The sequence below is a fragment of the Temnothorax nylanderi genome, unplaced genomic scaffold (assembly GCF_030848795.1).
Source record: "Temnothorax nylanderi isolate EJ_2023f unplaced genomic scaffold, tnyl_v1.0 TNYL_tig0008_pilon, whole genome shotgun sequence".
Classification (NCBI taxonomy): domain Eukaryota; kingdom Metazoa; phylum Arthropoda; class Insecta; order Hymenoptera; family Formicidae; genus Temnothorax; species Temnothorax nylanderi.
Genome location: NW_027249070.1, coordinates 2,010,838 through 2,038,523, shown reverse-complemented (window position 1 = coordinate 2,038,523; position 27,686 = coordinate 2,010,838). Strand labels below are relative to the sequence as shown.

At 41.1% G+C, this 27,686-nt stretch overlaps 1 protein-coding gene across 1 annotated transcript; it reads left to right on the top strand.

Moving 5' to 3' along the window:
• The first annotated feature begins 1,110 nt into the window (after positions 1 to 1,110).
• On the top strand, positions 1,111 to 22,928 carry LOC139785190 (insulin-like growth factor 2 mRNA-binding protein 3-A). The gene is made up of 2 exons (XM_071724354.1): positions 1,111 to 1,890; positions 22,682 to 22,928. Exons 1-2 carry the CDS (start codon positions 1,716 to 1,718, stop codon positions 22,747 to 22,749), a joined length of 243 nt encoding a protein of 80 aa, XP_071580455.1. The 5' UTR covers positions 1,111 to 1,715; the 3' UTR covers positions 22,750 to 22,928.
• Positions 22,929 to 27,686: the final 4,758 nt, after the last annotated feature.

The window sequence follows — 27,686 nt, the reverse complement described above, 5'->3', positions numbered from 1 at the left end:
AGAGGAAAGCCGCGAGAGGAAACGAGCGAACGAGCACGCATGCACGTTCACGCGCTCGCGTGCACGCATGGTAGGTATATGCACGCATGGTAGGTATATGCATGCACGCAGACGGAGCGCGTACTCGGCTGCGAAACCGGCGTGCGAAAAGTAGCCAATAGCGAGCAGAGGCGGGAATCGGTGGGGTCACCCACGTGGTTAACGAACGGCCAATCCGCGCTCCATCACCGGCGGATTTCGAGTTGGTTTCCCGCTCGGTACGCCGGCGTTTGCGTTCACGCTCACGCACGAGAGAGACGAACGAGGGAAAGAGAGAGAGAGGAAAAAAAAGCAGGAGAGTGCACGCGCGAGCAAAGAAAGAGCTACGAATTCGCGAAAGAAGGAGAGAGAAAGGCTAGCGATGGCAGAAGAAAAAAAGAAGAAGAGAGACGAGTTTGCATCGCGTCTCAACTGCCTCCCCCCTACCCTGAGAGGCAAAGGGGTGAAGGAGAAAGACAGAAAGAGGGGCACAACATGCCGAACGAGAGAGCCCCTTGGACGTTGCGTTGTGGTCTAGCCGAAGAGAGGAGAGCCTGGAAGGAAGGTGCGTCGCAAGGAGAAAGAGAGAGAGAGAGAGAGAGAGAGAGAGAGAGAGAGAGAGAGAGAGAGAGAGAGAGAGAGAGAGAGAGGAGGGGGGAATTCCTTGGACACGCCGCGAGTCGACGCGAGGGAGAGAGACAGACTTGGCGAACGCGCGCGTCCCTTAAACTTGGAGCAATCAGGGAGAGCCATTTCTGCGAGGACACGCCGGCCGGTCTCCATCGTCGTCGGTTTCTGCGATCGAGCTGCTGACGGACAGCCACCGGAAGCGCGTCAGATTCGCGCAACAGCGCCGCGTTTGAGTCGTCGGAGAGACAGACGGAGAAAAGTAGAGAGAGAGAGAGAGAGAGAGAGAGAGAGAGAGAGAGAGAGAGAGAGAGAGAGAGAGAGAGAGAGAGAGAGAGAGAGAGAGAGAGAGAGAGAGAGAGAGAGAGAGAGAGAGAGAGAGAGAGAGAGAGAGAGAGAGAGAGAGAGAGAGAGAGAGAGAGAGAGAGAGAAAGAAAGAGAGACCGCACACACAGTCGTCGCCTATCCGCGGATCGAGCGGCTCGCAGTCGGCCAGTTGAGGCGCGAGGAAGCCAGCAGCGGAAAACAAAAGAAGGTGCCAAGCCCGTCGAGGACCGATCTCGTCGCAGAAGTCGTCCAAGGACCCCGTGCTCTCTCACCCCGTGCATTTTGTCTCTCGCGTGTGCAGCCCGTGACCCACACGCGATTCTGATCCACGTCGTGTCCGGGATCCAGCCAAGAGTTACACCCGCGTGCCGTCCTACCAAGGATATACCATCGGACGCCTCCAGGTCCCATCCAAAACCGATCTAACCCGCGCGATTTTCTCCACTTATCGCCGGTACCACATACCTTTTTCCCTCCCACTCGTCCACATCGTTCAACCGCTCTGTGATCGTCGCGATCTCCGTCGTGATCCCGTCGTGTCGTGTCCGCGTTCAAACCAAACTTTCCACCGGGTCCACGTAGACCCCGAGTCTACGACGAGGTCAGTACTCGGAGAATCGGGTACGCGAGTCCGCGCGCACGCGCACCGAAACGTCGTTTTCGTCGAGCCTGCTACACGTGACCGAGCCGCGTACTCGGTGAAAGCCGGCATCATAGCGTCGAGAAGCGAGCAGCCAGCCACCATGTCAAAGCTCTACGTGGGCAATCTGCCATCAGATTGCAACGAGAGCGCTCTCAGGCAACTCTTCCAGGAGCATAGCCTGGCATGCACCACGATCCTGGTGAAACGCGGCGGTTATGCCTTCGTCGACTGCGCCGATCAATCCACGGCCGATCGGGCGATCGACAAGCTAAACGGTGAGTTGCCAACATAAAATGAATTATGCTAACGCTGCCTTTAATGCTTTTGATAATGCTTTATACATCGCTTCCCATCACAACGATGACGACGACGGCGACGACCGGGAGAGGAGAAAAGAAGAGATCGAAGAGGAATATCCATCCGCTTCATGCCGCTTTGCCAATTATTTGTAAAATAATAAAACTCTTTTACGCTTTGCCATCTATGCTACTGCTTTTTTCCCAAGCTTATGCAACTTATGAGCTTATAAACCTTTCTCATAAATATTAGTCGACTGATTAATCAACTAATATTTACAATACTGGGTTTATATAAAAATCTCAGCGCAAAGATGAAGGTTTTAGTGAGATCTTCAGGAGTCGTCTGGATGATCGAATTAATGTTGAATCTCCTCCGCTTTATTAATCAAGCTATCCTGATCCTAAACATCCATATCTTCCTGTTTGCTTAATACTTGTACTGCTGAAAATAAAGCTTTGTTTTTACAATGGTATGTAACACGCTATGCTTCGTTTAGACGCTTTTTGCTAGATCATAAGAACGCCGAGTAGATGTAAGAATCTGCGTAGCATGCTTCCAACAGATTTTCTAAATGCTAGAGCGAGTGTTTCGTTAAGCGTTTCGACAGAATAGCCAATATATCTTGACAAATCCCTCGAGAGATTTTTTTGTGAAATTATCTGTCAGGTTACTCTGTCACATCGACAGTTGATCGTCAATTGTTTCCTTTTTTTCCGCCGACGCACTTTGATGTGAAATTGGAGAATATCGAATGTCTTTCCGGTGTATATAACAAAGTAATGACTATCGATGTGACAAATAAAACTGTCGATATTACCATTATATAATTATTTAAAGATAAAATTTCTTATGTGCAAATTGTAAAATTCCACTTACTTAGGAAACATCAGACATATATTAAATTCGCAAAATAATTAGCACGACACTAGAGTGATCGACAATTGACGGCTGTTTGTAGAAATAACCTCTTGTATGTAAAAAAAATTAAGGGGCGGGATCATCATTTAATCATTAATATTTAAAAATACATAAAAATATAAATTTCGTGATTAGTGAGAAAAGATTTAATCTAAACGACTACCTAAGTCGTGCTGGTGATAAAATGGATAAACAGTGATGTGTAAACGAGAAAAATGTTCTTCGATGACACTGGACATATTTAAACCTCTTCAGCTTCAGTCGTCGACCGGAGGAGATTGAAGCTCGTGCGACGAGCAAATTTATGGTCGTGCAGAATCAGGATATCGCCGCGGACACGCGCGAAATTGACGTTATATCTCGCACGGCCACTCATTTCCTCCGTGGCTCAAAGATTGCTCCATTCACGTATGACGAACGCGAGATTAGGCTCGAGAGTCGCTGTGTCACCGATTTCGGTTTCCGCCAAAAAAAGACAGTTCTGTCACAACCATGAAATTTGAGCTCCTCAATATGCGGCACTCAAATTCCTTTTAATTTCAAATCACGTCATGTGCTCCGGCTCGCGCTAAAAAATCCCATGAGAGTAGTGTCAGATATAGAAAACGTGATGTACCTTATCTCGTTAAAGCTTATTCCGAAATCCAGCTGCCTACGATTAGGACTAGTGATAGCATTCCAAAAGTCAACTCTCTGAAAACATCGCTACGAACGTTCTCTCTCTCTATATATATAAAATATGTATTAATATCAAATATAATCTCGAGAAGCTCGAGAATCAAAACAGCAAAGTTACACAAAATAATCTCATTGAATTACATAAAAATTACTTTTAGAGAGTATATGTAATGTAATACACAGTGATTATATTTTGATATTTATTTAATTCTGCTTCTGAATCAAATCGGAGAGACTCGTCGAATTGAGATAATTTGTCAGTTATCTTAATTTTTCTCAAAGTAGAGCGGGACAATTTCGTCTGCTCCACTTTCGTGGAAAACTTATCCACGTGGTAGATATCGCATCGCAAAATGGCGCCAGTTACGACAAGGTCACGTTTGTGTGCTCGCCTTCGCGATAAGTCGCTGATAATCGCCTGCGTCGACCAACCGTCGTCGATCGCTCCGATTACGGGACTGGCTCTTCCCGCCAAAACGGAGGCTACGTGCACACTCGAGGAATCTATCGCCGGCAAGACAATCATTCTCGGGCTGCACAACGCTTGACAATCATAGAAAAACGCTTTTTACTTTTTATCTAAAACTTTTGTCTAGAACAATTGTCTCCAGGGAACCACAACTCGAATCTATACCTGAAAGAAATTCCGTAAAATTTCTTTCGTATGCCACGTTGAAAAAAATATTTATTTAAATTTTAAACACTGAGAATAGCTTGTTTCGACGCGCTTGTCGCTTGCTCTTTATCATAGCAAATTTCTATAAAGAAATCTAATAAAATATGTAGAATATTATAGAAACAAAAATTGAGAACTCCGTTAAAACTTGTTCTTGAAATAAGACTCTAATGCCTTGGCTTCTGTCCATCGATGTTACTTTTCGAGACATACGACGCGCAAAAATTGTCTGCCGAGTGGAAGTTAACTATGCATGACGAAACGTCAGGCGGCTGAACGCGTCCGTTAATCGTTAGATTGTCGGCGACTATACTAGCCAAAACGACTATTCTACACCCTCGCATTCGTTCAGACCTCTAAATGGTATATTTCAGTATGGTATAACTTCGTACAAAAATATTCCCCATCAAAAATCATTTTAAAAAATGTAACTCGTAACAGGTATTTTTAGTATTTCTTATTGAAAAACATCACTTTTCCATGCAAGAATTTATTGACAAAGAAATAAATTAATAATATAGTGATATTTTGTGGACAACCAGTTTAAAGGATTAAAATTTCAGAAGATTTCTTACTGGATATACAAAAGGTATACGTGTTGACGTGGTCCAAGAGAGAAACGTTTCTCTGAGAATTATCCTGAAAAATTATAAATGAAAAGTAGACATTGTATACGTTTCGTATTTTTGCATCGACCTCTTCTCGTCATCTCGGTATGGTCCTGACCTAACGTTCCCGACTTATCCCGTCGATCGTGAGAATTTGGACCGGCACTTGACTTCGAGGCTCCGAGTCACGCCCGTACGAGTAGTAGTCAGTTGGCGGGTTCTCCCGCTGCCGAAGAGAAGAAATGTGGTCAAGGTCGCGAATGGTCGCGCGCACGCGCGCGCGCGAGCACGTGTGACGTATGGAGCTGCCTCGATCGCCCCCGCCGCCTCCGCCGCCATCGCGACCGCCGCCGTCGTCTCCTCCGAGGTTGAAATTTACATCGCGAATAGCCGCCGATCTCATCTTCTCGGCTCTCCTCCGCCTCGCCCGCCGAAAAATCGGTTAGTCACACTCGTCACGTTCCGGCAGCCATGCCTGGTATCCAGATCATAAATTCCATTGACAACTCTGTAGTTCTCGTGCGCTCTCGCGCCCATCTCAGCTACCTCGTTAGAGCGTGTTAATGCACGCACGTGCACGCATCGCACCGAAGCGCCGTTTGAGGCCACGTTTCATCCTTGAACTTCTCTGATGAGGAAACAATCGAAACTAATTCTCGTCGACACGAGAGAGCTTCGAATACGTTGGAAAAAAACTTAAAATTACGTTTTTTTTTTTTTTTCGAAACAGTCTTGCGAAGTTAACATATTCGATCCTGATCAAATATCTATTGGAAGAATAAGATATTGGGAAGACGATTATTATTGCCAAATAGAATTTTTATGGTATTATTAGCTGGAACTGTTTGGGGGGGGGGGGGGAAGAAAATCTTTAAGAAATGTAGAAAATTTCTGCAACAAGTTGTTTGTATAGATTTTATTCTTGTTGGGGGAAGAAGAGCGTTTTTCTTGGTGCATATAATCGTACTCTTAGCCGTATAAAGCGTGCAAGAGCTACTTAGAAGTGAGCTACAGGAAGGAGAGTCGGGAGAGCCTCTTGGAGCGATTCATGGCGAACGCTTTCTCTCTCCCTCTATATTTCGTTAGCAATACGGTCGTTGCTTCTGCAACGTAAGGGCCGATCCTCGGATACAATGCCGCGCGAAGAACGTTACCGACGAGCCGAGGCCAGAACTAGTTTGGTGGGTTGAGTTAGGTTTTAGAGAGAACTCTACCAAAGCCGCGGTCTAATCGGGCTTTAGGAGGCTCGCACGCCGCTCTGTCTAGCGAACGATTGAGCTGTGTGCTCATTCGCGTCGTTTCAGAGTTGCTAGTATATATCGAAACGCGAATTATAGATATTTGGAATCCATGTTTCGAAGTGTCAGCACGGCCATTATTATATCAGATATATGAATATACGTTATAAAATTTGATTTTCAGTCTGATTACATACATATGCAATAATCAGAAGAACAAGAGATGTTGTTATAATAATTATATAATTATAAATAATGTGAAATTAATACAAATTAATTAATAAATTAAACAAATTCACTTTTTACATTTATTCGGCCGTTTTTTGGAAATTATAATTATCTCAAAATTATTATCCACAGTGTATTTTTATATTAAACGCAAAAATACATGCAGTATTATAACATGACAAATTAATTTTTTCTAACATTAATATATATTCAATTATTTGCCATAATCTACGAATATTATCTCGTTTAGTTTCTCTTATGCAATAGTCTTCTGGCAAACACGAAAATCTTATCGAAAATTTTCTCAAAAAGGTCGCATTTTCCTTAAATTCCACAGACGACGCAGTAACGTGCCATGCCTGTTTGTGCGTGCACAGCATGCGTCTTCCTCTTTCACAGCCGGCGTTCGTGCACGCCATTCTCTTCAGCACGATCTCGAAGATACGAAGCCTAAAAGTCGGTGCCGAGACGCCAACAGGAAGCTGCCACATTCTTCCATTCTGGCTGCCTCCTATCGCTTTCTTCTTTCTTCGTAACACGCCGGCTTGTACCGAATTGATCAGCCGTTATCCATTATATCTTCTAACCCTTGCCACGAGATTTATTATTTATTAAGAAGATCCAAAAGCCACACTCGAAATCATCTTATGAACTAAATATTTTATTCTGTATTTATTTCTGTACGTACTTTGCTTACTATATTCACGCTGAACATCTCACCGCAGTATATCTTAATTTCATAAAAAGAAAAAAGTATAGGATAATTTGAGAAAATTTAATTTGTTGAATTTGATAAAGTTTGTATAGGTATGTTTAAACGAGAATACGCCGCAGTTGCTAGGATGGGGTGCAAACGGCCGCCGAGTGCGAGGGTTTACACCCACCAGTGCAATTCTCGACAGCTAGAACGAGCAGATGCTCCTAGGAATACATTATTCGCATCCAAAACTGCCTGTACTTAATACGCTCCCTTTTCAAACGTCTGTAGGAGACGTCCCATTTGCTCGAGATGTTTCGCATTTCTCTTCCTTCTATCGAGACCGTATCTTAAACAGGATTGTCATTTCAATATTTGTACTATAATTTGTACTATACTTTATGCCGTTCCCAAATATACAAGTTGATAAAAATCTGAAATATGTTTGATAAAAACTTAAAATAAAAAAATAAAATACACTTCATAAATAAGAGAAATCTATGAGAAATTTATGAAATATATAAAATATACGAGCTATTTTTTCTGGAAGTTATTTGCATTTTGAGTCACGTTTTTAAAATTGTTATTAAGATACATCACATCAATTCGTATCCGTGTCCTGCTTGATTCCGGCGTCACGCAAAAAGCCCATCATATACGCATACCGTAATTCGACGCACCTCGCTTCGAAAATAAGTCGCTTAAACGTCTCCTCGCCTCGCCTCTTCGTGGAAGCGAGGATCTCTCGAATGAGAAAAAAAGTGCAGTGACTCCGTATTATTTCTCGCACCTTTTCTCCCAAGCGTACCGCGCACCTCCGCGTACGTGCGTATGTTTATGCGGCCGAATAAACATGTCCGCGCAATCTCTTCCTTTTTTTGTAATCGCTGCCCGCGGCCCGGCCGGCTTGATTTGTCGCGTGCCTGCTCGGGACCACCTGCCCCCGAAAAAAGTTACCTGTTAACAGTGCACCGGTAACCGACACTGATGGGGCCTTACGATTCGCCTCTCCTCCTCGCACAAGCCCGGGCAGCCTACGGGCGACTGATTCCACCGATCGCAACTCATACAGCGGAGTAGCCGCGACCGTCGTGAGCCGAAAACACGACGGAGGCAGAAAGGAGAGTGCCAATTATTATAATAAGGGTTTTTCCAACGGTGACGGGCGCGATCATTATTATTTACCGTTTTAATCTGCTGCACCTGATCGATGCAGATATCAATTATTATATCTTGGAAAATAAAGTCTTCTCTTTAAGAGCGCCTTTTAATCTCATCTAGAAAAATGGCAGATTCAGATCGATTAGCGATATTAAATACGCCAGGAACTTATCTTCTCGGATAGCTCTCTCTTTCTCTCCTTTTTTAAATTTTTTCTCTCATGCTCGTGAAAACTTGTGCTTGCATTGCGGTGCAACGCGCTTCTCGACGGTGACTTTGCCACGTGTCGTTATCTCGGCGGTGCATAGGAATTGGTGCGGGCAAGGTGCAACCGTGACCGGCCGCGCGTTTGTCCACGAGGCTTGTACAATGTGTCACCGAGACAGAGCCGCCCGGGCACGCGATATCGACTAGTATAAACTGGTATCAACCAGCTGCGGCATCACTTCGAAATCTGAATAGAGCAGCCGAAAGTCTGCTAACTTGTCGCTCTCCTGCGATATGTCTAAAGACATTCCCGCAATTGAACCGAGCTTTTTTATTGCATCGACATAATACGCGCCTTTATATCGGATTTTTCTTATTCGCACAAATATACCTAACACAAAATCTAAGAGACCATTATGTGATATCTCAGGTGTTTGCGATAACTTATTTCTTGAGAAGAATATGTCGAGATACTTAGAAAACATTTTATTTCTTTACTTAATCGCAAGTGGAAAGTTACCACAGATTTTATACCTAATCAGAATTGGAGCAGAGTTGCAGATATTATTTCAGGAAATAAAGAACTGTATTTAATTTCAATATAGAGTTTTCGTAGGAGAAACCTCAGCGTATTTGAAAAGAGAAACAAAGCGCTATCTTTAGCCCCATGTACAAAGACTGCGATAGTATATCTTTCTTTACTTGTCTTTCTTTCCATCATTCCTCTGTCACAAAGTGACTTCACTTCATGGTATTATGGAGAAGCCTGATAAAAATTCTAAACGATATTTATCGACGATATCCATCGCTTTAAGTTTGCTTAAAAGAAAATTTGATAAGGAAATATTTTGAGACGTTAAAGGACTTTCTTAGAAATGTTTCTTTCCAGAGATTCATGCTCCAGATGTCCGATCTCTTACTCGTCAACGCTCATTCTCTATTTGCTTCTTGGTCTCCCGCTCTTTTGCCTTTTTTTTTCTCTTATCACATTTATTTTAAGAACTTCATGGCTGCAAATACAATTTTAACTCAAAATCGCACTTATATTAAGTCATATGATATGTTAGTTTACATGATTTCTGACCGTTTGTACGTGATTTAATCGACTAAGGTCGAGAGGTCTAAAAAGTCTCTCTTTCTCTTTTTCTTTCTCTCATTATCTTCGGCAGAAATAATTATTTCTTAATTTCATATCATTCTTAATTTCTTACAACTCTTATAATCAACTTTTATATTTTCATAAATTGTATTTTTTCCCTTATCTTTTCAGGGGTTTTTTCCAAAATACATTTCTCGTTCCTTTCTTTTTCTTTCGTACGCACACACTCTCTCACACTGTCGCGGTCTTTCTCTCGAAATTTTACTGTCTTTGTCTACGTGACCTCTGCTCGACTGCTCGGAGACACGTGTTTGTTTTAGATACTCGGCCATTGACTTCCCAAGCGCGCAGCGTCACTGTCGGAGTTTTTGGCGGAACGAAAGCACCTCGCGTCGCGATCGAAGCCGCTTCCTGTCCTACGTTTCTACTCGTCGTCCTCACGGCCCACATTTAACGTTAAATATAGCCAGCCAATTCTGAGTTTCGGTTAAACGAGAGACCGCGAACGTCTCCTCAATGAAGCGAGTTCCATTGAATTCTATTAACCCTGGTCGACCCGGCTCTACCACGTTATCGCTTTGAATTTCACATATATGCAAAATATCGGCTATTAATTTTATTATTGCAGCATCATTATCTAATTATCATTTACGCAGTTCTTTCCATTATCTTAATTGCAGTATTTCTTATTTTGAAATTATATACATATAAATATTAAAAATTTATGATAACACAGAAATAATTGTGTCACTACAAAAGAATTAACGGAGAGACACGTGTCGACAAAAAGAATTCATTTCAATGTTTTTCGCAAATGTTGAGATTTTAGAGCTTATCGAGAAATCGAAATGGAATTTCGGCATCACACGAATCGACACGGCTGTTACGTGTGTCCCGTTAATTCCTAATCGCCGCAACGGCGCTCATCGTCGATGAGATCTGTCAATTAGCATCCAGAATAGCGTCAATGAATTCTAACAGATTTGTGTGACCTCAGACGTTATAATGAGACTCTTTCATATCTTTTGTATTTTCTTTATCTCATCAGAGTGCATTGATAAATTCTCTAAAAAAGTTTTTTTTCTTAACCAAAATTTAGAGAGAGAGAGAGAGAGAGAGAGAGAGAGAGAGAGAGAGAGAGAGAGAGAGAGAGAGAGAGAGAGAGAGAGAGAACTTTGTTGAAAATGTTAAAAGAAACCTCATCGTCGGTTTCTTTAAGGTGTTAATATGAAAGATTAAGTGTGGCCCTTGTGCGTGGCGTGTATGGAGAACGTAAGTGGACAATGAAATCTCGTTTCTCGGTCAATTTTAACTGGACATCGGTTTGACAGAAATTTCATTTAAGACTTAATGATCACGGCATTGAATGCGGAGGGATGAAAGCTCGCGATAAATGATAACGGTTACGGGGTTAAGGGCGAAAGAGAGGTGGAGCGCACAATGTCTGGCCCACGTGCGCATAATTGTTAGGTACACGCGGAGAGAAACTCGGGTCTCTTTCGACAGGTGTCAATGAACCGGTCAACGACGTATCCGTCGGAGGATAAGCGACGAAGAGAAGGCGATAGCCCCGGCGAAGGGAGAACGGGCGGGAAAAAAATACGAGCGAGGCTCGTTCGCACCTGCCTCGGTCGTGCGAGCCGAGCTCACGGTGATTTCACATTTCGTGGTTCGCGAGGCAGACGTGCCTCCGAATGCGGCACGAAAACCGATTTTCCACACACGAGAAGGGGCGGTTGAAAGCTTGGTACCGCAGTTTGACAGGAATAGGGAGGGAAATGAGAACATTACGGGGTTAACAAACCTAAAGCTTTTTAAAGGGGCGAGAAAATTAAATTATAAATTAAATAAAATTAAATTATGTTTTTAATTCTCTGGTGAAAATAAATACAAAGCATTCACCACTAATTACCATTAATTAGTAATTAATAATATAGAATAATTATTTAAACTAAAAAGGAGATAAATGTAATATGTGAAGTGAAGAAATATGTTCTAGGTGTGCAGGAGAAAATGTTGTTCTTGACAGACATTCATTCATAATGTAGACACTTACGCTTACAATGGAATCTGCCGCTCATTTTAGGAAGCAGCGCTCTTTCTTCATGCGTATTTTGCGATTTCACGGGAAGAGGGAGACGAGACGAAAGAATTATCTTCCGTGACTGATATATTCGGGAAAATTATGATTTCGTGGAATTTTACGTTTCTCAAACGTAAAATGGACCTATCTACCTTCAACCAAAGAATTGTAACAATTAGATATGCCTATCCCAAGACTGTATTTCATTTATTTTCAAGCGCAAATTTCAATCTCTCTTGGTAGTTGTTTTATTATATTTGATTACAAGTCATTCTAGTTGTAAATGAGAGTGATAACAATTATATTTTATAAATACTTAATTATTATTCTTTGCTATTTATTTTATGTTTTTTTAATTAATTTGTGTGTGCTTATTCCATATTTATATATACATGCTGTTTTGCCCTTGTTTACATTAATCGTGGAATTTTATTTTACGCGTATTTTATTAATTCTACAGCATCAGATTCTAGTGACGGAAGAATCGACCGGGACAATTTTTTAAATTTATTTACAAGGAATAGAATAACAATATAAAAAAAGTTGTAGAAAAACGATTTGCATCACGACACTCTTAACGATTGTTTTAAAAAGCGACGAGGTTTTTTTCCGTTCAAAATCGAAAGTAAATCACAAGGACTTTATCGTAATTTAATCCTCGGTTAACGATAAGAAAACAAGTTGACTGCCTTGAGAACATACGAGAATAAAAATTATGGAAGTTTATGGGAAGAGAACAAGGAGGAAACCAGCAAAAATCTAATAAGCCACACATGTGTCTTTGCATTCGCTCTATGTATAGTTCTTTCTGCGAAAAGACCCTTCTTACATTACATTAAATTTCAGTAAAATATCATGCAACTCATATGTGAAAAAGAAATCACAAATAAAATATCTGCAAAATTTAAGTATCCTATGATAGTTTATTAGGAACTTAATATCATATAAATACAGAATATAATAATTGACAATAGTAAAATAAACTTAGGTATGGCTAATCTGAAATTAAAATATATTGAATCGGAAACGTATCAGCTGATAATCAGGCATAAAAGATCATCACGTAATCTTAGTAGATAAGTGATAAAGAATTACGCGGAACTCATTATTTGTCTAATTAGATTAAAGATATAACTCAGACATTTCGTATGTTACGCGTCGCTGATTCAAGATAGAAGTTAAGAAATCGATTTATCCGCCGGTGAAAATCGCGTATGGCGCACCCGAACTATTAAACTGTCGTGACGTGGGCGATACGGTGATGCCCGATGCTGAGCAGAAAGCTTCGTTCCCCGATGCGAGAGGAGGACGGCAGTCCGCACGTCGAGAAAAATTACATCGGCACACCGCCATTAATCTCCGAACGAGCGGATATTATTTTAATTCTCAAGTCTCGAGCCCAGTCTCTTCCGAGAAACGCCGGCCTTTGTCCCAGCCGGCTGCCCAGAAAGAAAAGTGACCGAGTGATTTAATCTACGAACGAACGAATAGCGCGACCCTGGACTCCTCTTCTGATGCTCGTGCTCGCTGTTTCCTCCTCTCCTATCCTCTCCTCTCCTCTCCTCTCGTCCGCCCGCCATCGGCGAGATTCGTTTTTGCTCGCCGAATTTGCGACGGCGGCGACTGCGTGCTCGAAGCTCGAACTCGGGACCGTTTCTCGGGAAAAGTCGCGACGAACTTCCTCCGGTTATTAAGAGTCTCTCGGTATTCGCGACATTGCACTTAATGTCAAGGAGCGTGGAACATTGAACCTGCTGTAATCCCATTCAATAATTCAGCTATTAGATAGGTAAACTGACATTTTTCAAAACTTTCTGGATAATGAAACGTTGCTTCGAGCAAAAACGCGTAAACTTACTATTGTAAAATAAAATTTTATTATTACATAATATTACATAAAATATCTGCTAGATTAAATCCACCTAAACCTAAGCAATAAGATGCTTTATTTTATTATATATTTTCTAAAACTCAATTCACAAAGACTATAATTATCAAATTATCTCAAAATTATAGAAAGGCAACCATTTATTTTCATGCCATTGAAAGAGAAGCTATTAATCAGAAATGTCTTCAGAGAGAAGGAAACCGAAATAATCTCCGGATTTCTGATTTGTTCAATCAAATGTAGGAAACGGTGTTGTTTACGCACGTTTACGGTGTTGTTCATGCGTATGCCCTTTCCATTTTCGATAGTCGTAAAATGTCATCGGCCGGACAGATAAGACCGCAACTTTTGCGCCAAAAAGTCGCCGTCTTACTATATTCAGATAATGGATTCAAAAACCGAGAGCGATACCACTGATTGTTGAGAGATAAGCGCTCATGTGCGTACGCGTGTGCGTGCTTGTCTTCCCTTCATTCTCCGCAGCGCGACCGTGAAACGCATACGGCCCGGCATTCGTAACAGCTCGAAACTCTGAACTTTGTACACCGCCAGATAATGGCCGTTATCTGCGCCTCCGCGCACAACTTTCATTGACGAACGTACTTTAGATGCCACGAGCGCGCGAAGAATCTAAAAATGCGTATTATGTTCCGACGTTGTAAGAGGCAGGTAAACAGTAAAACGCTCGAGGAAAAGAATTTTTTATTTTATTTTATTTTTTTAGCGTTTTATGTATGTCGAAATTTATTCAGATTATTATGATGGAAAAATATATCAAAAATTAAACATTAAAAATTGCCCGTTTAATAAGATAGAAAAATTCGATTAATTCTTATTTAGAACCCGGAACTTCAGTCGTCAATTGACAATTTTGCATTGACAGTAATAAAGCTTCTTTTATTCGCTGAAAATAACGAAAGAGTCTGGCGCAAGAAAATGGTTAGATTGCATTCAACGAGACCTTTTTCGAGTGCGCGATGCACTCGCAGTAACATATTTTCGAACGATGACTCGTGCAATCCGGAATAGCGTAATCAGTTAACGATGCAATGTCCTTCGTATTACCACGCGTATTATTTATCGCATGACGCAACATTTCTCTTAATTTCATCGAAATTAATCGCCGACAAAAACATCTCTCGCGCGGTTGTCGGCGTTTCAATACAATAACGTTCAATTAGGAAAGCGCATCGTATATAAATGCGTTTGCATATCCATCGATCTCTCCTTCTGCGCCTCTAACACAGCAACTTTCTCAGAGAGTATGCAATCGTAAATTAGAGTATGATTGTCCTTAGCCCTGCATTATCCCATTTTGAGGAAAGAAATTATAAAATATAATTAATATTAATAGATAATATATGGAAAATTATCTTTAATAACAATTTTTTTACAGAGAAATAAAGAGAACCAATATTAATATTACATTATTGTCAATTCTAGATTGCTTTTTATAAATTGAATACGTTTTATTAATTAAATAATTGAACTAAACTTTTACTCTATAAATTTAAGTTTTCTATAATTAATATATTACGGTGTAGAAAAATATTAAACCGTCGTTTCTAGCGGAATATCGAAACTACGTTCGATAATGCGTGCTGTTTAAGAGCCGGATGTGTGTGCAGCTCGTTTTTGATCGATAGAACCAAGGACGACCCGTCAGGCTCGCACGTTTAGAACATCCTAAATTTGCTTTGCACCAGGGATCCCCGTTCATATACAACCCCTTCAGTGTTAGATTTAATTCAAAAATTCCATTTTTATGGAGCTTTATCTCATTTAAGACAAAATTTAAACAAACTATTAAAAAATCAATTATTTTACAGTCAATGAATTAAAATATATAAAAATTTATATATTATGGATTATATTATGTTTACATATTATTATAATTTTAAACGAGATAAAAGAATTGAAGAGCCTGGAAGGGTTAACGTGCAACCCCGCATACATAATCAGTCACGAAAGAGGAAGTAATTAGTCCACTAAAGCAGAGAGAATGTAGACTTGGCTTAGTAGACCATGGCGCGTATTCATATTCCACATTAAACACTAAAAGTAGGATATGAATATACAGTGTTACAGTTATTTGGATAATTCTTGCGTTTTAACCTATAGAATAAATTCCCTTAGAGTACATGAATAATGTAGTAAAAAAACTGCCAGGTGCAATAACTGTGTAATTTATGAGTTACAAATATCGAAAGTGAGCAAAAGTACCGTTCCAATGTATGTATATTGGCACGAACAAATTATAGATTTAACACTGTAAAATTCTATAGCAGTATTACAAATGAATTAATATATATAAATAATGTGACTATAAAGTTTGTACAATGGTACGGCAAAATCACACTATAAGGATCATTCTGGCTACGGTAGTTGGTCGAGGACGAAGTTGGGCATCTCGCGCTTTGGCGCGCTTTTCTGCACGGATTCTCAGTCAGGACCTATCTTAACGTGCGTGGGCCCGCTCGCTTCATTCGGCAAACTAACCTACCCGTCTAAGTAATCCATTGTGCTCTTCGTGTTCTCTTTGTGTGGCCGCTCTCACGGTGAGGGATCGGCGTGAGGGTTAGAGGGACAGAACGATGGAAAGAGAGAGAGGCAGGAAAAGATGGACAGAGGGAGAGAGAGAAAAAGAGTGAGTGAGAGGGTGTGAGGATGCGGGAGATAGAGCAAAGAGGCGGGATCGAAGACGAAGGAACGAGAAAGAGGAGCCACAAGGCCAACCGAGTTCTAAACGATTCCTTGTTGCCTTACGCTTCTGCCGCGCCATGGAGATTGACTAACTGGTCCAGTTTTATTTACCGAGAAATTGTCGGTAAAAACGCGCAATATTTTTTTCAAATACGGAAGTTCTAATTCATTCTTTTGGAGCATGACAAGAGTGGCTGATTTTTCATGCACGTAAGGGAAATTGTAATCTTTTAGCAACATGAGATAGGAATGACTGCAGGTATATACATTTTAAAATTAAATAAACATGTGCACGTACATTGCATTGTCTCTAAAAAGCTTACAATTAATGCAAAATTATTCACGATTTTACTGAAAACACCGGGGAACACATATATATGATACATGCAGACGGCGATAAATGCAGGCAACGCTCTCGTATTTGTTCCTGTTGCCTGTTGCCTTTCGACGTTTTCCACCGCGTTTGATTATGTCTCTGATGATTCTCGTTGCGCGAGAGGCTCCACTGATATTCGTCACGATACGACACGACCTCGGAAAGATATATTACCTGGAATCACGCGACCGGTTGTACAACTTTATCCTCGAATAAACCTCATTCAGATCGCACAACGTTTCCGCGCTGATCTTAAAGACAACCTTCGAGTTAATTACTCCACCCTTTCCACACACCGTCGCTTTTTATAACGATTATTACTTTGTCATTTTTCTCGCATTTTTCTCGCCTGCCCCGGAACAGTCCTGCACCAGTCAAACAATTACGTAATGCATTAATTATTTTCAAATACGTTATGATAAAACCATAATAATAAAACCATAATACGTCCGGATACGCCTCGGTTCAAAGTAATGGAACATGAAAGTCGCGCATCCAAAGCAGTTGCTTCGAGATGCAACAATTCTTCCGTTTATTTCCAATAAGTTGAAATTAGATTGGAATCCGATAGATTCAATTATTGACTTAATTGCGTCAGTTTCCACCGTTTTCTCGATATGCTGCTCTTATCAGCTCGTGTTACGTGGTACGTCGCGTGAGTCACGGCTCCGTGGGACTGAGGAGACAAGTCGAGCGGTAACCCAATAGTAATTTATGTACCTAACCGTGCCAACCGCCGTGTCCACGGCATCGGTATTCAGCATCGGCCTGGAATGCGCAACAGGAACCTGTTCTCATTCCCATTCCCATTCTCGTTCCCGACGCAGCGCTACCCAAATATTTCATTACTTCCCCGTGGAGCCGATGTACTCTGGGCCCTCTTCGCCCCTATCTCCCTTCGTCTGTGACACCTCCTTGCCTTTCCCCAGTAAGAACATTGTCAATGTTATGTCATTCAATAATCGTCTCCTTTAATGTATCGATAATAAATTCTGAAATACGAGTATATGAGATATTAACGTGTGAAAATTAATTAGTAGTAATAAAGGAATGTATAAGTGAATAATAAAACTTAATGTAAACCATATCAACAAAAATCTTAGCGATACGGAAATAATTTCCACAAAATTAAACAATCATTGCGATTTTACCAAAAATATATTTTGAGAAAAAAATAATCATCTAAGTGTCTTCTTTTTTAAGAAACGTAGAAATAATTTTTGAATGAAATTCAAAAGTGGATAGTTAGGCGTAGAGATGAATGAATACAGGAGAAGCTTCTCGCCATATCAGTCAACGAGATAGGAAACCGCTAACGCTGCACTTCGGATGCACTTTCGGGATCTACCTTCGTCGGCCGACTGATCTTCATCTCTTAGAATCGTGTCCCTTACGAATAACCGATATACTGCGGGTAAGGAACGGTGCATAATAGCTGATATTTAATATCGTGGATACGGTGATCCTGTTTGTCACTCTACACTTGCGTTTACATTCGGCTGCAGCCATAATATTATCTTTTAGCGATAATTCCGGGACGGTATGTGGCTTTTTATAATTGATAGATTCGACAAATAGGTTTATTCGCATATAGTAAAAATCGAACGTTACATATATCTCAAATGTTAATTTGGTATTTAATTTTATAAAAAGATATTTATGTATGTATACATTTTTATGTAATACTATTTTTTATATATTTATATTAAAATTTTATATATTTATATTTTCCTAATTATAAATTCTGCAAAATCTAATAAGTTCCAAAAGTTTTAATTCGAGTGAGGTTTATTCCATACTCCATCTTCGTAGGTCTTTTTTTTATACCGCATAAAAAACCTGAAGCATCGCGTGTTCCGTTCTTCAGAAGTACTTGAGAAGGTTTGCTCGTTCAAGATACGAAGGCGACAAGGAAGATTTAAAAAAAAGAGAGAGAAAATGAATGAATATATATTAAGTAGGTTGCACGGCGATTCTACTACGTCCGGATAACGCGCCCAAATTCGCTGCTAGCTCGCTTTAGCCTAACCCTAACTGGCAAAGAAGAAGACGAAGAAGAAGAAGAAGCGAGCTCGCCTACCTGACGGCTCCGCTACGCGTTGTAGGGAAAAGAAGGGCAGGCGAACAGGCAGTGCGGGGCGAAAGAGAGAGGGATGAGGTAGGGTAGGGTAGAAGGGAGAGACAGCGTGTACTAAGGAGACCTTGAAGGCTGCTGGCCGGGTGCCCAGGTCTAGTGCTGACCCACTATAAAGGCACTTGCCGTCCTGCTCAAACGTCAGGACCGCCGCCTAGCACCCTCTCCCTCGGGAGAGAGCGCCTGCTAACCTACTACTCTCCTGCCCGCGCTCTCGCTTCGTTCACCGCATATACATACACCGGCTCGGCTCCGGCGGCTCGACTCGACTACGAAACTCGCTTCCAGACCCGGACCACGAGAGTTTAGAAGCTCTCTGAAACGAGGGCCCCGCGCTCCATCTCGCTTCCATCTTTCTGGCCCTTCCTCGTTCCTTCTTTCACTCGTCGTCTCGTACTCCGTGATCCCCTGCGCCCGCTCGCTACCTTCACGATCTCGTTTTCACTCCCTCTTTTTAGCCCCCGCCCCCTCTCTTCTCTCTCACTCTCTCTCTCTTTCTTTCTCCCCCCGTACAATCCTTCTTCGTTTCATCTCCCCGTGGCCCTTCTCCGAATACCCGTCTGCTCTCTTCACGTCGTCACTACCACGTGTAACTCGCCCCTTCTGTGTAGTGTTTCTTCTTAGTTCTTCTTTTACTCTCTCCTCACTCTCTTTCTTTCTCTCTTTCGCTTCAACGCCGATGCTCTCTTTCTTCATCTCTTTTCCTCGCTTTCTCTCCCTTTTCTGTCGCTCTTTTTCATCTACTCTAACACAACACGTGCGTCGAGGAAAGAGGGAAGAAGAGAGAGAGAGAGAGAGAGAGAGAGAGAGAGAGAGAGAGAGAGAGAGAGAGAGAGAGAGAGAGAGAGGGTGTGTACGTTTTGGAGGGAGTAGTACCATCTAGCATAGCAACTGCTGTTTCTGCATTTCTTCGCAGCGCGCCCCATGCGAGATGCCGGTATATTTTAAGCGTATAACGGGTGTCCCATCGCCGAAACGAAGCGCCAGAGCTTTCCCGGAAGCTCGCGGACGTTTACAAACCAGTTCGGCTCCCGTAATGATTTTTATCGTCGTCGAAGGAAACTCTCATATTTATTACATGACCCAATTTAACTGGCCTAAATGTATATACAAACCAAGGAATAATTTTTTATATTAAAGTCTTTTTGATGCAGCACATTAATGAACGAGATAAATGGAAAAAATTTATTGCATCTAAGAATTACATAATTTTAGGGTCAGGTAGAATATACTGCACGTATATATTGTAATTTAATATTGTAACTATATAATTAGAGTTGAGATGGACAATAAGTTAATATTACATAATTTTATTTGAAAAAACATCAAAATGCTTTGCAAATCTTCACTAAGAAAGTTTATTAATAATAACTACATATATTTTATTAAATCATATCTTTTTTTTATATATTATATGATATTCTCCACGCATATAATAAACTAATATAAAAGAAGATTGTTTATATCTAACATTACATCACTGTTGACAGATACTCCAATATCGACAATCATGTAAAATCTTTAATTGCATCGCTCTACTAATTATAGTACTGAAGTACGTCATCTGCTTCTTGTCAAACAGTACTGAAAATTTCTACCTTGCTTCATTTTAGCATCTATCTGTTAGCCATTGTTACCGCTGTTGTTATACCTGCATTGTCGTCAGTGCCGTCGCGTTTTGTTGTACCGAGGCGCTTCTCAAGCCCCACTTTAGCGAGTGTAATGGCAAAGTTAACCCCGCTGGTGCAATCTCGTCCCATCTTTACGGCTCGTGAAATCGGGCGTAAAATGCGCGGCGTATTTAACGCGGCATAAGAATCGAATTAAAGCCTCGTCAGGACGTACCCCGGGCTCTGTACCTCTCTCATTCTCTCGCCACCGAATTGGCTTTCGCATGAAACCTGTTGGCTACGCGGTCGAGCACACTCGTCTATATAGGTACACTTACGAATATTATTACTGACGGGGCAGAGCTCGCGAGGGGAGAGACCTGACACGAGACATACTAAGTAGCCATTTAGATGGCCACTCCTTTCCTCTCGTCCATCTACCGCTCTTTATTCCGTTCTATCCCGCTGTCGAACGAATGACTGTGAAGGAGAGAGACACGCGAGCACGCCATTTTTCTGCTGCCTTGCGCATTCTCCTTATTTCGTTTCATATTCGTACTTCTAATTCATTCGCATTCCCAAGCCGGCTCGTCCAGCCACGATGTATGCATACCCTTATTGTATTGAGCGTAGCATCTAATAGAATCTACGTGAACGAGTTTACCACTTGACCCACGCCGTTCTACCACAAGAAAATCTAGTCTTGAAAATCTTCGTTTAAAATCGAGGAAACATGCCTATTTATTTACATAAGTCGCGAGAAATTGCTCTTGATTAGAAGACAATTCGTAATCATATAAAAATCTCGAATATTTATAATTTTAATAGTAATTAAATGATGTCATATTATAATTAATTATGTAGGTATATATAATTGACGAGATGACAACGAGTATTGAGAATATGACGAACGAAGCGGTAGTTCGATTCTAACAAAGCCTCGCTCGCGCTCGATTAAAATTTAAATGGGCACAATCACAAGAGCTGACACCGAAGGCACAGCACTCGTACCTCAACGGATCCGCTTAACGAGCGCTATGCCGAATGACCGTTCGGCGCGAGAATGATTCGCGAATCTATTCTTCTCGCGATTCGCGCGGCGAGGAACCGGTCATGGGAAATTAGATGGGCTTGACCGGTAAACGACACCTGGCACGTAGAAAACGAAAGGAAATACTTGGTGTGCCATATATACACGTTTCTCTATTATCTGCCTTCTCTTTTTCTCTTTTTCTTTCTCTTTTTCACTTCTCTTTCTTTCCCTCCCCCCTGCCACCTTCTCGCTCTCTCTCTCTCTCTCTCTCTCTCTCTCTCTCTCTCTCTCTCTCTCTCTCTCTCTCTCTCTCTCTCTCTCTCTCTCTCTCTCTCTCTCTCTCTTTTCTAACTATCTCTCCCATTCTCTTTTGTCGCGAGCTACGAAATGTCAGTTCACATAACCTTTTGATCCTGATTAGAATATGAGTGAGGTGTAGCTGTGGTGATAGCTTTCGGTCGGGTTAATGCCGGCCGCGATTTTTGCGCCGTTACCGCACACGTGCACACCGGAACCCGGAAGCGACCGCGCGGAACCGGTGCGGTGTCCGGCCGCATGTGTTTTTCCATGGGAAAAGTCTCCCATCTCTCCTCGTTTCATCCCTGGGGTCAGAGGTCGAGGCTCAAACAGGTTGTACGCTGACCCATTGATCCAATTCTGCCGTTCGACTTGAGACGCATGAGAAAATCGCGATGAAAATATCTACTTGTGATCTCGTCAAACTTTATGGTGATAGAGAATTAAAACTTAATTGGAAACAGAATACCAAAATAATAACAGTGAAAGTTTGTTCAATATCGACGAAATTCTTCTTAATACGATATAGTGAAGCTGCAGATACGCGATGTTGGGGTTCAAAAATTCAATCGTGCTCTTATTATAAAACAATCTTATTAACAATTTTTTTCGACAATCCTAAAATTTTTTTATCATAGATTAATCGCTAAATTAAATCAACAAAGTGAAGTAAATTATTCTAATATTCTAAATATTTTTTATAATATACACTACGTTATTAATGAAATATAGATATAAAATATATTTCAATAAGTAAAAGTACGTTTAATATTAATATTTGCAAATTAATAAATGTTTACGACAAAGATATCGATTCGGAAAAGCTAAATTATTTACACTAAAGGGAAAAGTGTTAGTACAATTACAAGTGTGTATAATATTAATTTTCACTGTTGGATAACTACGGATTGTTTACGCCACGACAATGAAACAACCGTTAACTTTCGTCGGTTCGGTTTCTATAGTATATGTGAATAGATGAAAGGACACCCTTTACAATAACAAGGCCTGGACCGCGAGATTGGTAATCGCTCTATTTACTGGCCGCGCCGTTGTGTTGTTACGTGTCCATGAATTTCGTGCGCCTCTTTAAAGACACACCTAAAAACCAGCTCCTTCGTTTTCGTTACAGGATATACCTATCTCGGATCCTCGCTCGTTGTAGAGCCGTCTGTAGCCAGCGCAGCAAAGAAACGGTAAGTTACGAAAATTTCGCCATTAAAAGTGCGACGAAAGCATGGCTTTTAGATACGTTGAGAGAGAAAGAGAGAGAGAGAGAGAGAGAGAGAGAGAGAGAGAGAGAGAAGAAAAAAATTCCAAATATGTAATCTTTACAAAAAAGAACCAAACGCCAGCATCAGTCTTGGGAACTATTTATTAAAAAGAAAAGAAAAAATATGGAACATTCTGATAGTTTTATACGATCGAATTGTCATGGTTAACAAGCTTTTACGTTTGCAACAATTATGATTAATTATAATAGGAATTAAAATCTTGTTCAATTTCTTCACATGTCACTAAGATGGATTTTATTGAATTAATATTATTTTATTTTATTTTATTTTATTTGATCTGTTGAAGAGAGAGAGAGAGAGAGAGAGAGAGAGAGAGAGAGAGAGAGAGAGAGAGAGAGAGAGAGAGAGAGAGAGAGAGAGAGAGAGAGAGAGAGAGAGAGAGAGAGAGAGAGAGAGAGAGAGAGAGAGAGAGAGAGAGAGTCAAGTATTTCATGTCGCGGACACCTGGCCGGTGGTGTGTGATAATGAAAAATTCTGATTGCGTGTGTCGCACGGCTTAACCTGTCGCCATTTAGAGAGGCTTGGTAAAATAAACCGATCTCGTGTCGTGCTCGCGTTGCAGACCCTCGCTCGGCCGTATTAATAAAGCCGTTAAAACTGCTGCCGCTGACCATTCCTTAACTGATCGCCGTAAATTCGCGCAATGCAGGAAGCGGCATTGACCGTCCCACCGCGATTTTTTATTTATTAAAGCCGCGATCGGACATCGAGCAAATTATTCAGTCATTATTTTTGGCGATTACCGAGCGTTCTCGCTAATACGCGTGCCGATCGCGCGTCTCCTCTCACACATATTTCACATTTAATTTTTCTCTTTCCCTCGCTTTTTATCTCTCTTTCTTTCTCTCTCTCTCTCTCTCTCTCTCTCTCTCTCTCTCTCTCTCTCTCTCTCTCTCTCTCTCTCTCGTTCTACACTGCGTTCGCGAACGCAAGCGGAACTTCAAAAGGTTCGTTAACCCGCGCCCGGTTGCACGCAGGCGAGATCGCAGGAGAGATCGGGCCGCGCGTAATACCGCGCGTAACAAGGTGCGTAATTGGCCGCACGCGAGTAAATGCGCGCGTGTGCGCATGCACAAGAGTTTGAACTCGTGCCCGAACGTGCCCGGGCAAAAATCGCCGGGATTAAATCGCATCGTCGCAGTGGAACTCATTCCCGCCGCGCTCGTCTTCCGAGCTCACTCATTGCGAGATTTAAAAAGGGACTCGTGTACCCCCTATTCTTTATCTGGAGTTTGTTGGAACTAATTAGTAAAAAGGGAAACATTTATCTCGTTTGCTATACAAGATTAATCTTCTAACATTGTTTCCTTTAAAGTGTGCTCTTTTAGTAGCCGTGTAAATTTATCGTCAATTAACGATATAATTGAAAGAAAAGACAAGTCTTGAAGACTTTGAAGAAAATATCATGCATTAAAATTCACTGACACAATTGTATAATGCTTAGGAAAATTTATTCTCAGGTTTTTTTATAACGTGTAAAAAACCATATTCTTTATTAAAATATAATTTGAAAATATCTGTATCGAATATACGCACAGTTAACGATTTTTTATTACGCTACATACTACATTTCGAAAATTTTCTGTAAAATTATACGAATCCTCGTATCCGATTAATGCTTTACTTTAAATTTACAATTCTTGTCGTGTCAAATGCGGATAAGACGTTAAATTTATTGCAGATTGTCATAAATCATCGAGATATATCAGAATGCCTCACCGAATTCGTTCAAATTGGATCGTATTAAACGCGCGAATGATACCACTTCGAGTAGAGACAGCAGATACAATTTAACGCGTCAGCATGCGTATTGCGAATTTTCTGCAATCCTCTGCAGCGGTTTGCAAAAATTAATTCGCGCGAAATTCTCAACGCAAAAAAGATAATCCAAAAATATTTTAACGGATTTAATTGTGCTGATAGTTACGCTAGCGCTAGCGTAGTGTTGCTCTAGCCCTTAGATAGCACTGTGTGTTCGTGTTATCGTGCATGTAATATACTTAGACCGCTATTTACATTCTTCACTATTCTCTTCACATGCTCACGTGTACACGGATCGATGGTACGTATCTACATTATAAATAGCAGCACGGCTTCATGTACGTCGCCGATAACGAAGCGCCAAGAATCGTGATACCATCACATCAATCCGATATCATAAAGCGGTCGGCACTTTCGTCTGCCATAAATCGTGAGTTTTCATGCCTCGCACGGTATAGATTACTTGTTTGACAAGCCAATATAATAGCGATAATCAGATATAACTCGCTGTTTATCACTGAATATTTCGTGCACGTAGCGTGCACGTAACCTGCATCATTATTAACGTAAATGACATAATAAATGTCCTCTAATAAGTTTGCATTAAGGTACGAAATTCATATTTTAAGATCCCTTCGATACAATATCGATGAATCTGAAATATCGACATTAACATGAAACTCTTAATTATTATGGTAATATCTTTTATTAATATCTAACAATCGATATCGTCGTAATTTACTTCTGCTCTATTAAGTATCGAAGAAATGTCGACGAAGCTATTTGTGTAAATACTTTTCCCGTCTGCTGTTAACGTACTGCCCAAGTAAAGTAATGCACAATACCGAGTTTCTCAAAAAATTTCCAAAGTTTCCGCCAGAGTCACGTAGAAGAAACAGCACACAAAAAAATCCAGGTCTTTCTTTTCTCAATAAACAATGATTCGGTGCCGGAAGGATTAACCTAAATACTCGACGCGACGCGTTTTTGCGAGGCGCAGTTTGGGAGTCTCTACACAACGCCGCGCCGCAGAGGCAGCCTCTTTCCCGACGATGAGGCGAGCAATTCGAAAAAAAATGTGGCACCTGCCACTTCTGCTCGCGAGCTACGAACCGAGAGAGCTCAGGCTGTTCGCTCGCTCGCTCGTGCCACAACTGCAATCTGTTATTTCACCATCCCACGGACTCGCGCGCTCGCTTTTCGTTTCTTATTCCATCCGTTCATCCCTTACGCACCGATACCGGCCGCCTCCTCTTTCTCCTTCTTCGCCACGTAAGCAGCTTGGAGCAACCTTATCGATGGGCCTCGGGGACGTGCCGCCGCATAAACCGAGAATTTGTCGCTCGGCCAAATCAATACTCAGCCGAAGAGATAACGCCAATTAAAGAACGTATGATGGATTATTTTGTCGAATACGATGAATATAACGTACACTCACGGAGCGATATTTTCTGATATTCCGTCTTAAGAACGTACTAATATACAACTGATAAATTCTACGAGGCATTGCTTTTTATTTTTTTTTGTTTTTTTATTTGAAAAAAAAAATAGAGAACATATATGATTAATTTACTGCAATTTTAGAAGATCTAATTAAATCAGATGAAAAAACTTTGAAATGTATTAGATTCCAACATAGAATTTTTTAATTAATAATAATAAGAGATTTTTAATTAAGCTCTCAACGTGACATTTTTGCAATTAGAAAAGGAAAGTGTAGCGTTTTTTGTCTTTAATTAATCAAAAATTAAAAATTCGCGTAAATAAACATTAAAACTCGATTAAAACTCGATTATCTTGAAACATGATTTTATTCTATCTTCTTCATATGCTTACCTGTTTGTTATCTCGAAACATGTTTTACTCTATCTTCTTCACATACTTACCTGTTTGAACGATCCTTCCGAGTAACAATTATAAATATATATATGAGTGTGAATTAAATTCTAGCATTGCCATTGTAATACTGCCCGAATTTTAATATGAAAAGCACAGATAACACAACGATCTTCGCACGATCGTTTCGCGATCGTTATTACTACGCGCCGTGGGAGATCGTTATTCAAGGATGGACGAGCGGATGCCCGGCGAGGGAAGAGTAGAAGTTTATTATACACTCTATAGAAAGGGACGGAGACAGGGAAACGGGTATCACTTCCGAGTTGTCTTCTGCAATAGGTCGAAGACGCGGCTTCCAGCGGCGAGCTCGCTCGCCGTTTTTTGATGTTTAGGAGCCGATGCATGGCTAAACATTCATTTCCATATAAGCCGATATGTTTCAAATGTAAAGCGACGTCCGCGCACACCGGAGAGGTGGAGAAAGAAAGGACGAGGTGGATGAACGAGGGACGGAGGGAGGGTTAGAGGGGGTGAAAAAGAGAGAGAGAGGAGGAAGACCGCGTGGAAGAGCGGCGAACTGGTACGAGCGGAAACTAGTTTAAGCCCGCGGGTTGTCTCTCAACCCTCGGTCGAGCCCTCGACAATGCCCTCCATGGGATCTACCGTGCTCCCAATTCCGTCCACTTTAACTGCCTCTGCCCCGTCGTCGATTCCCTCTCTCTCTTTCTTTCCTTTACGCCCGTAAGTAGCCCCCGCGAGTGTGAGAACCGACCGGAAAATGCCTAACCTTGTGATAAACGCGTGTAAACCTCGAACTTTGGTTTACCCCTTCAATCCCTTTGCGCGTAAATTTTACTGAAAGCGATTGAGAGAATTTTAAAAAATTACTCACATTAAAAAAATATATATATATATGATAAGTTGTAATATAAGAAATGATTTGTCCTAATAAAAATGCGATCGTGTTTACTTGAGGGATGCTTCAGCTGTTTTGTACATATTACGCTTATACATATATCGAACATGAGAAATTATACCTCTAATCCCGGTTTTTTTTCCATTATTTTAGCTTTGAGAGAGCGAAAGAGAGAGCTTTAGAGTTAAATATCTTATATTTACAAGAATATTACGTGTTGGAAGATTGATGAGAAAGTTTGTTAGACAGTCGTAATAAAATTAGAGAAATTTTATTGCTGGTTTCTCCTTCCGTAATAGGTGTATATCGAACGTGGTAATCTATTT

Coding starts and splice junctions, on each gene's coding strand:
- LOC139785190 (XM_071724354.1), top strand. CDS start 1,716: ATGTCAAAGCTCTACGTGGGCAATCTGCCATCAGATTGCAACGAGAGC. Junction 1,891..22,681: donor GGCGATCGACAAGCTAAACG/GTGAGTTGCCAA, acceptor TTTTCGTTACAG/GATATACCTATCTCGGATCC.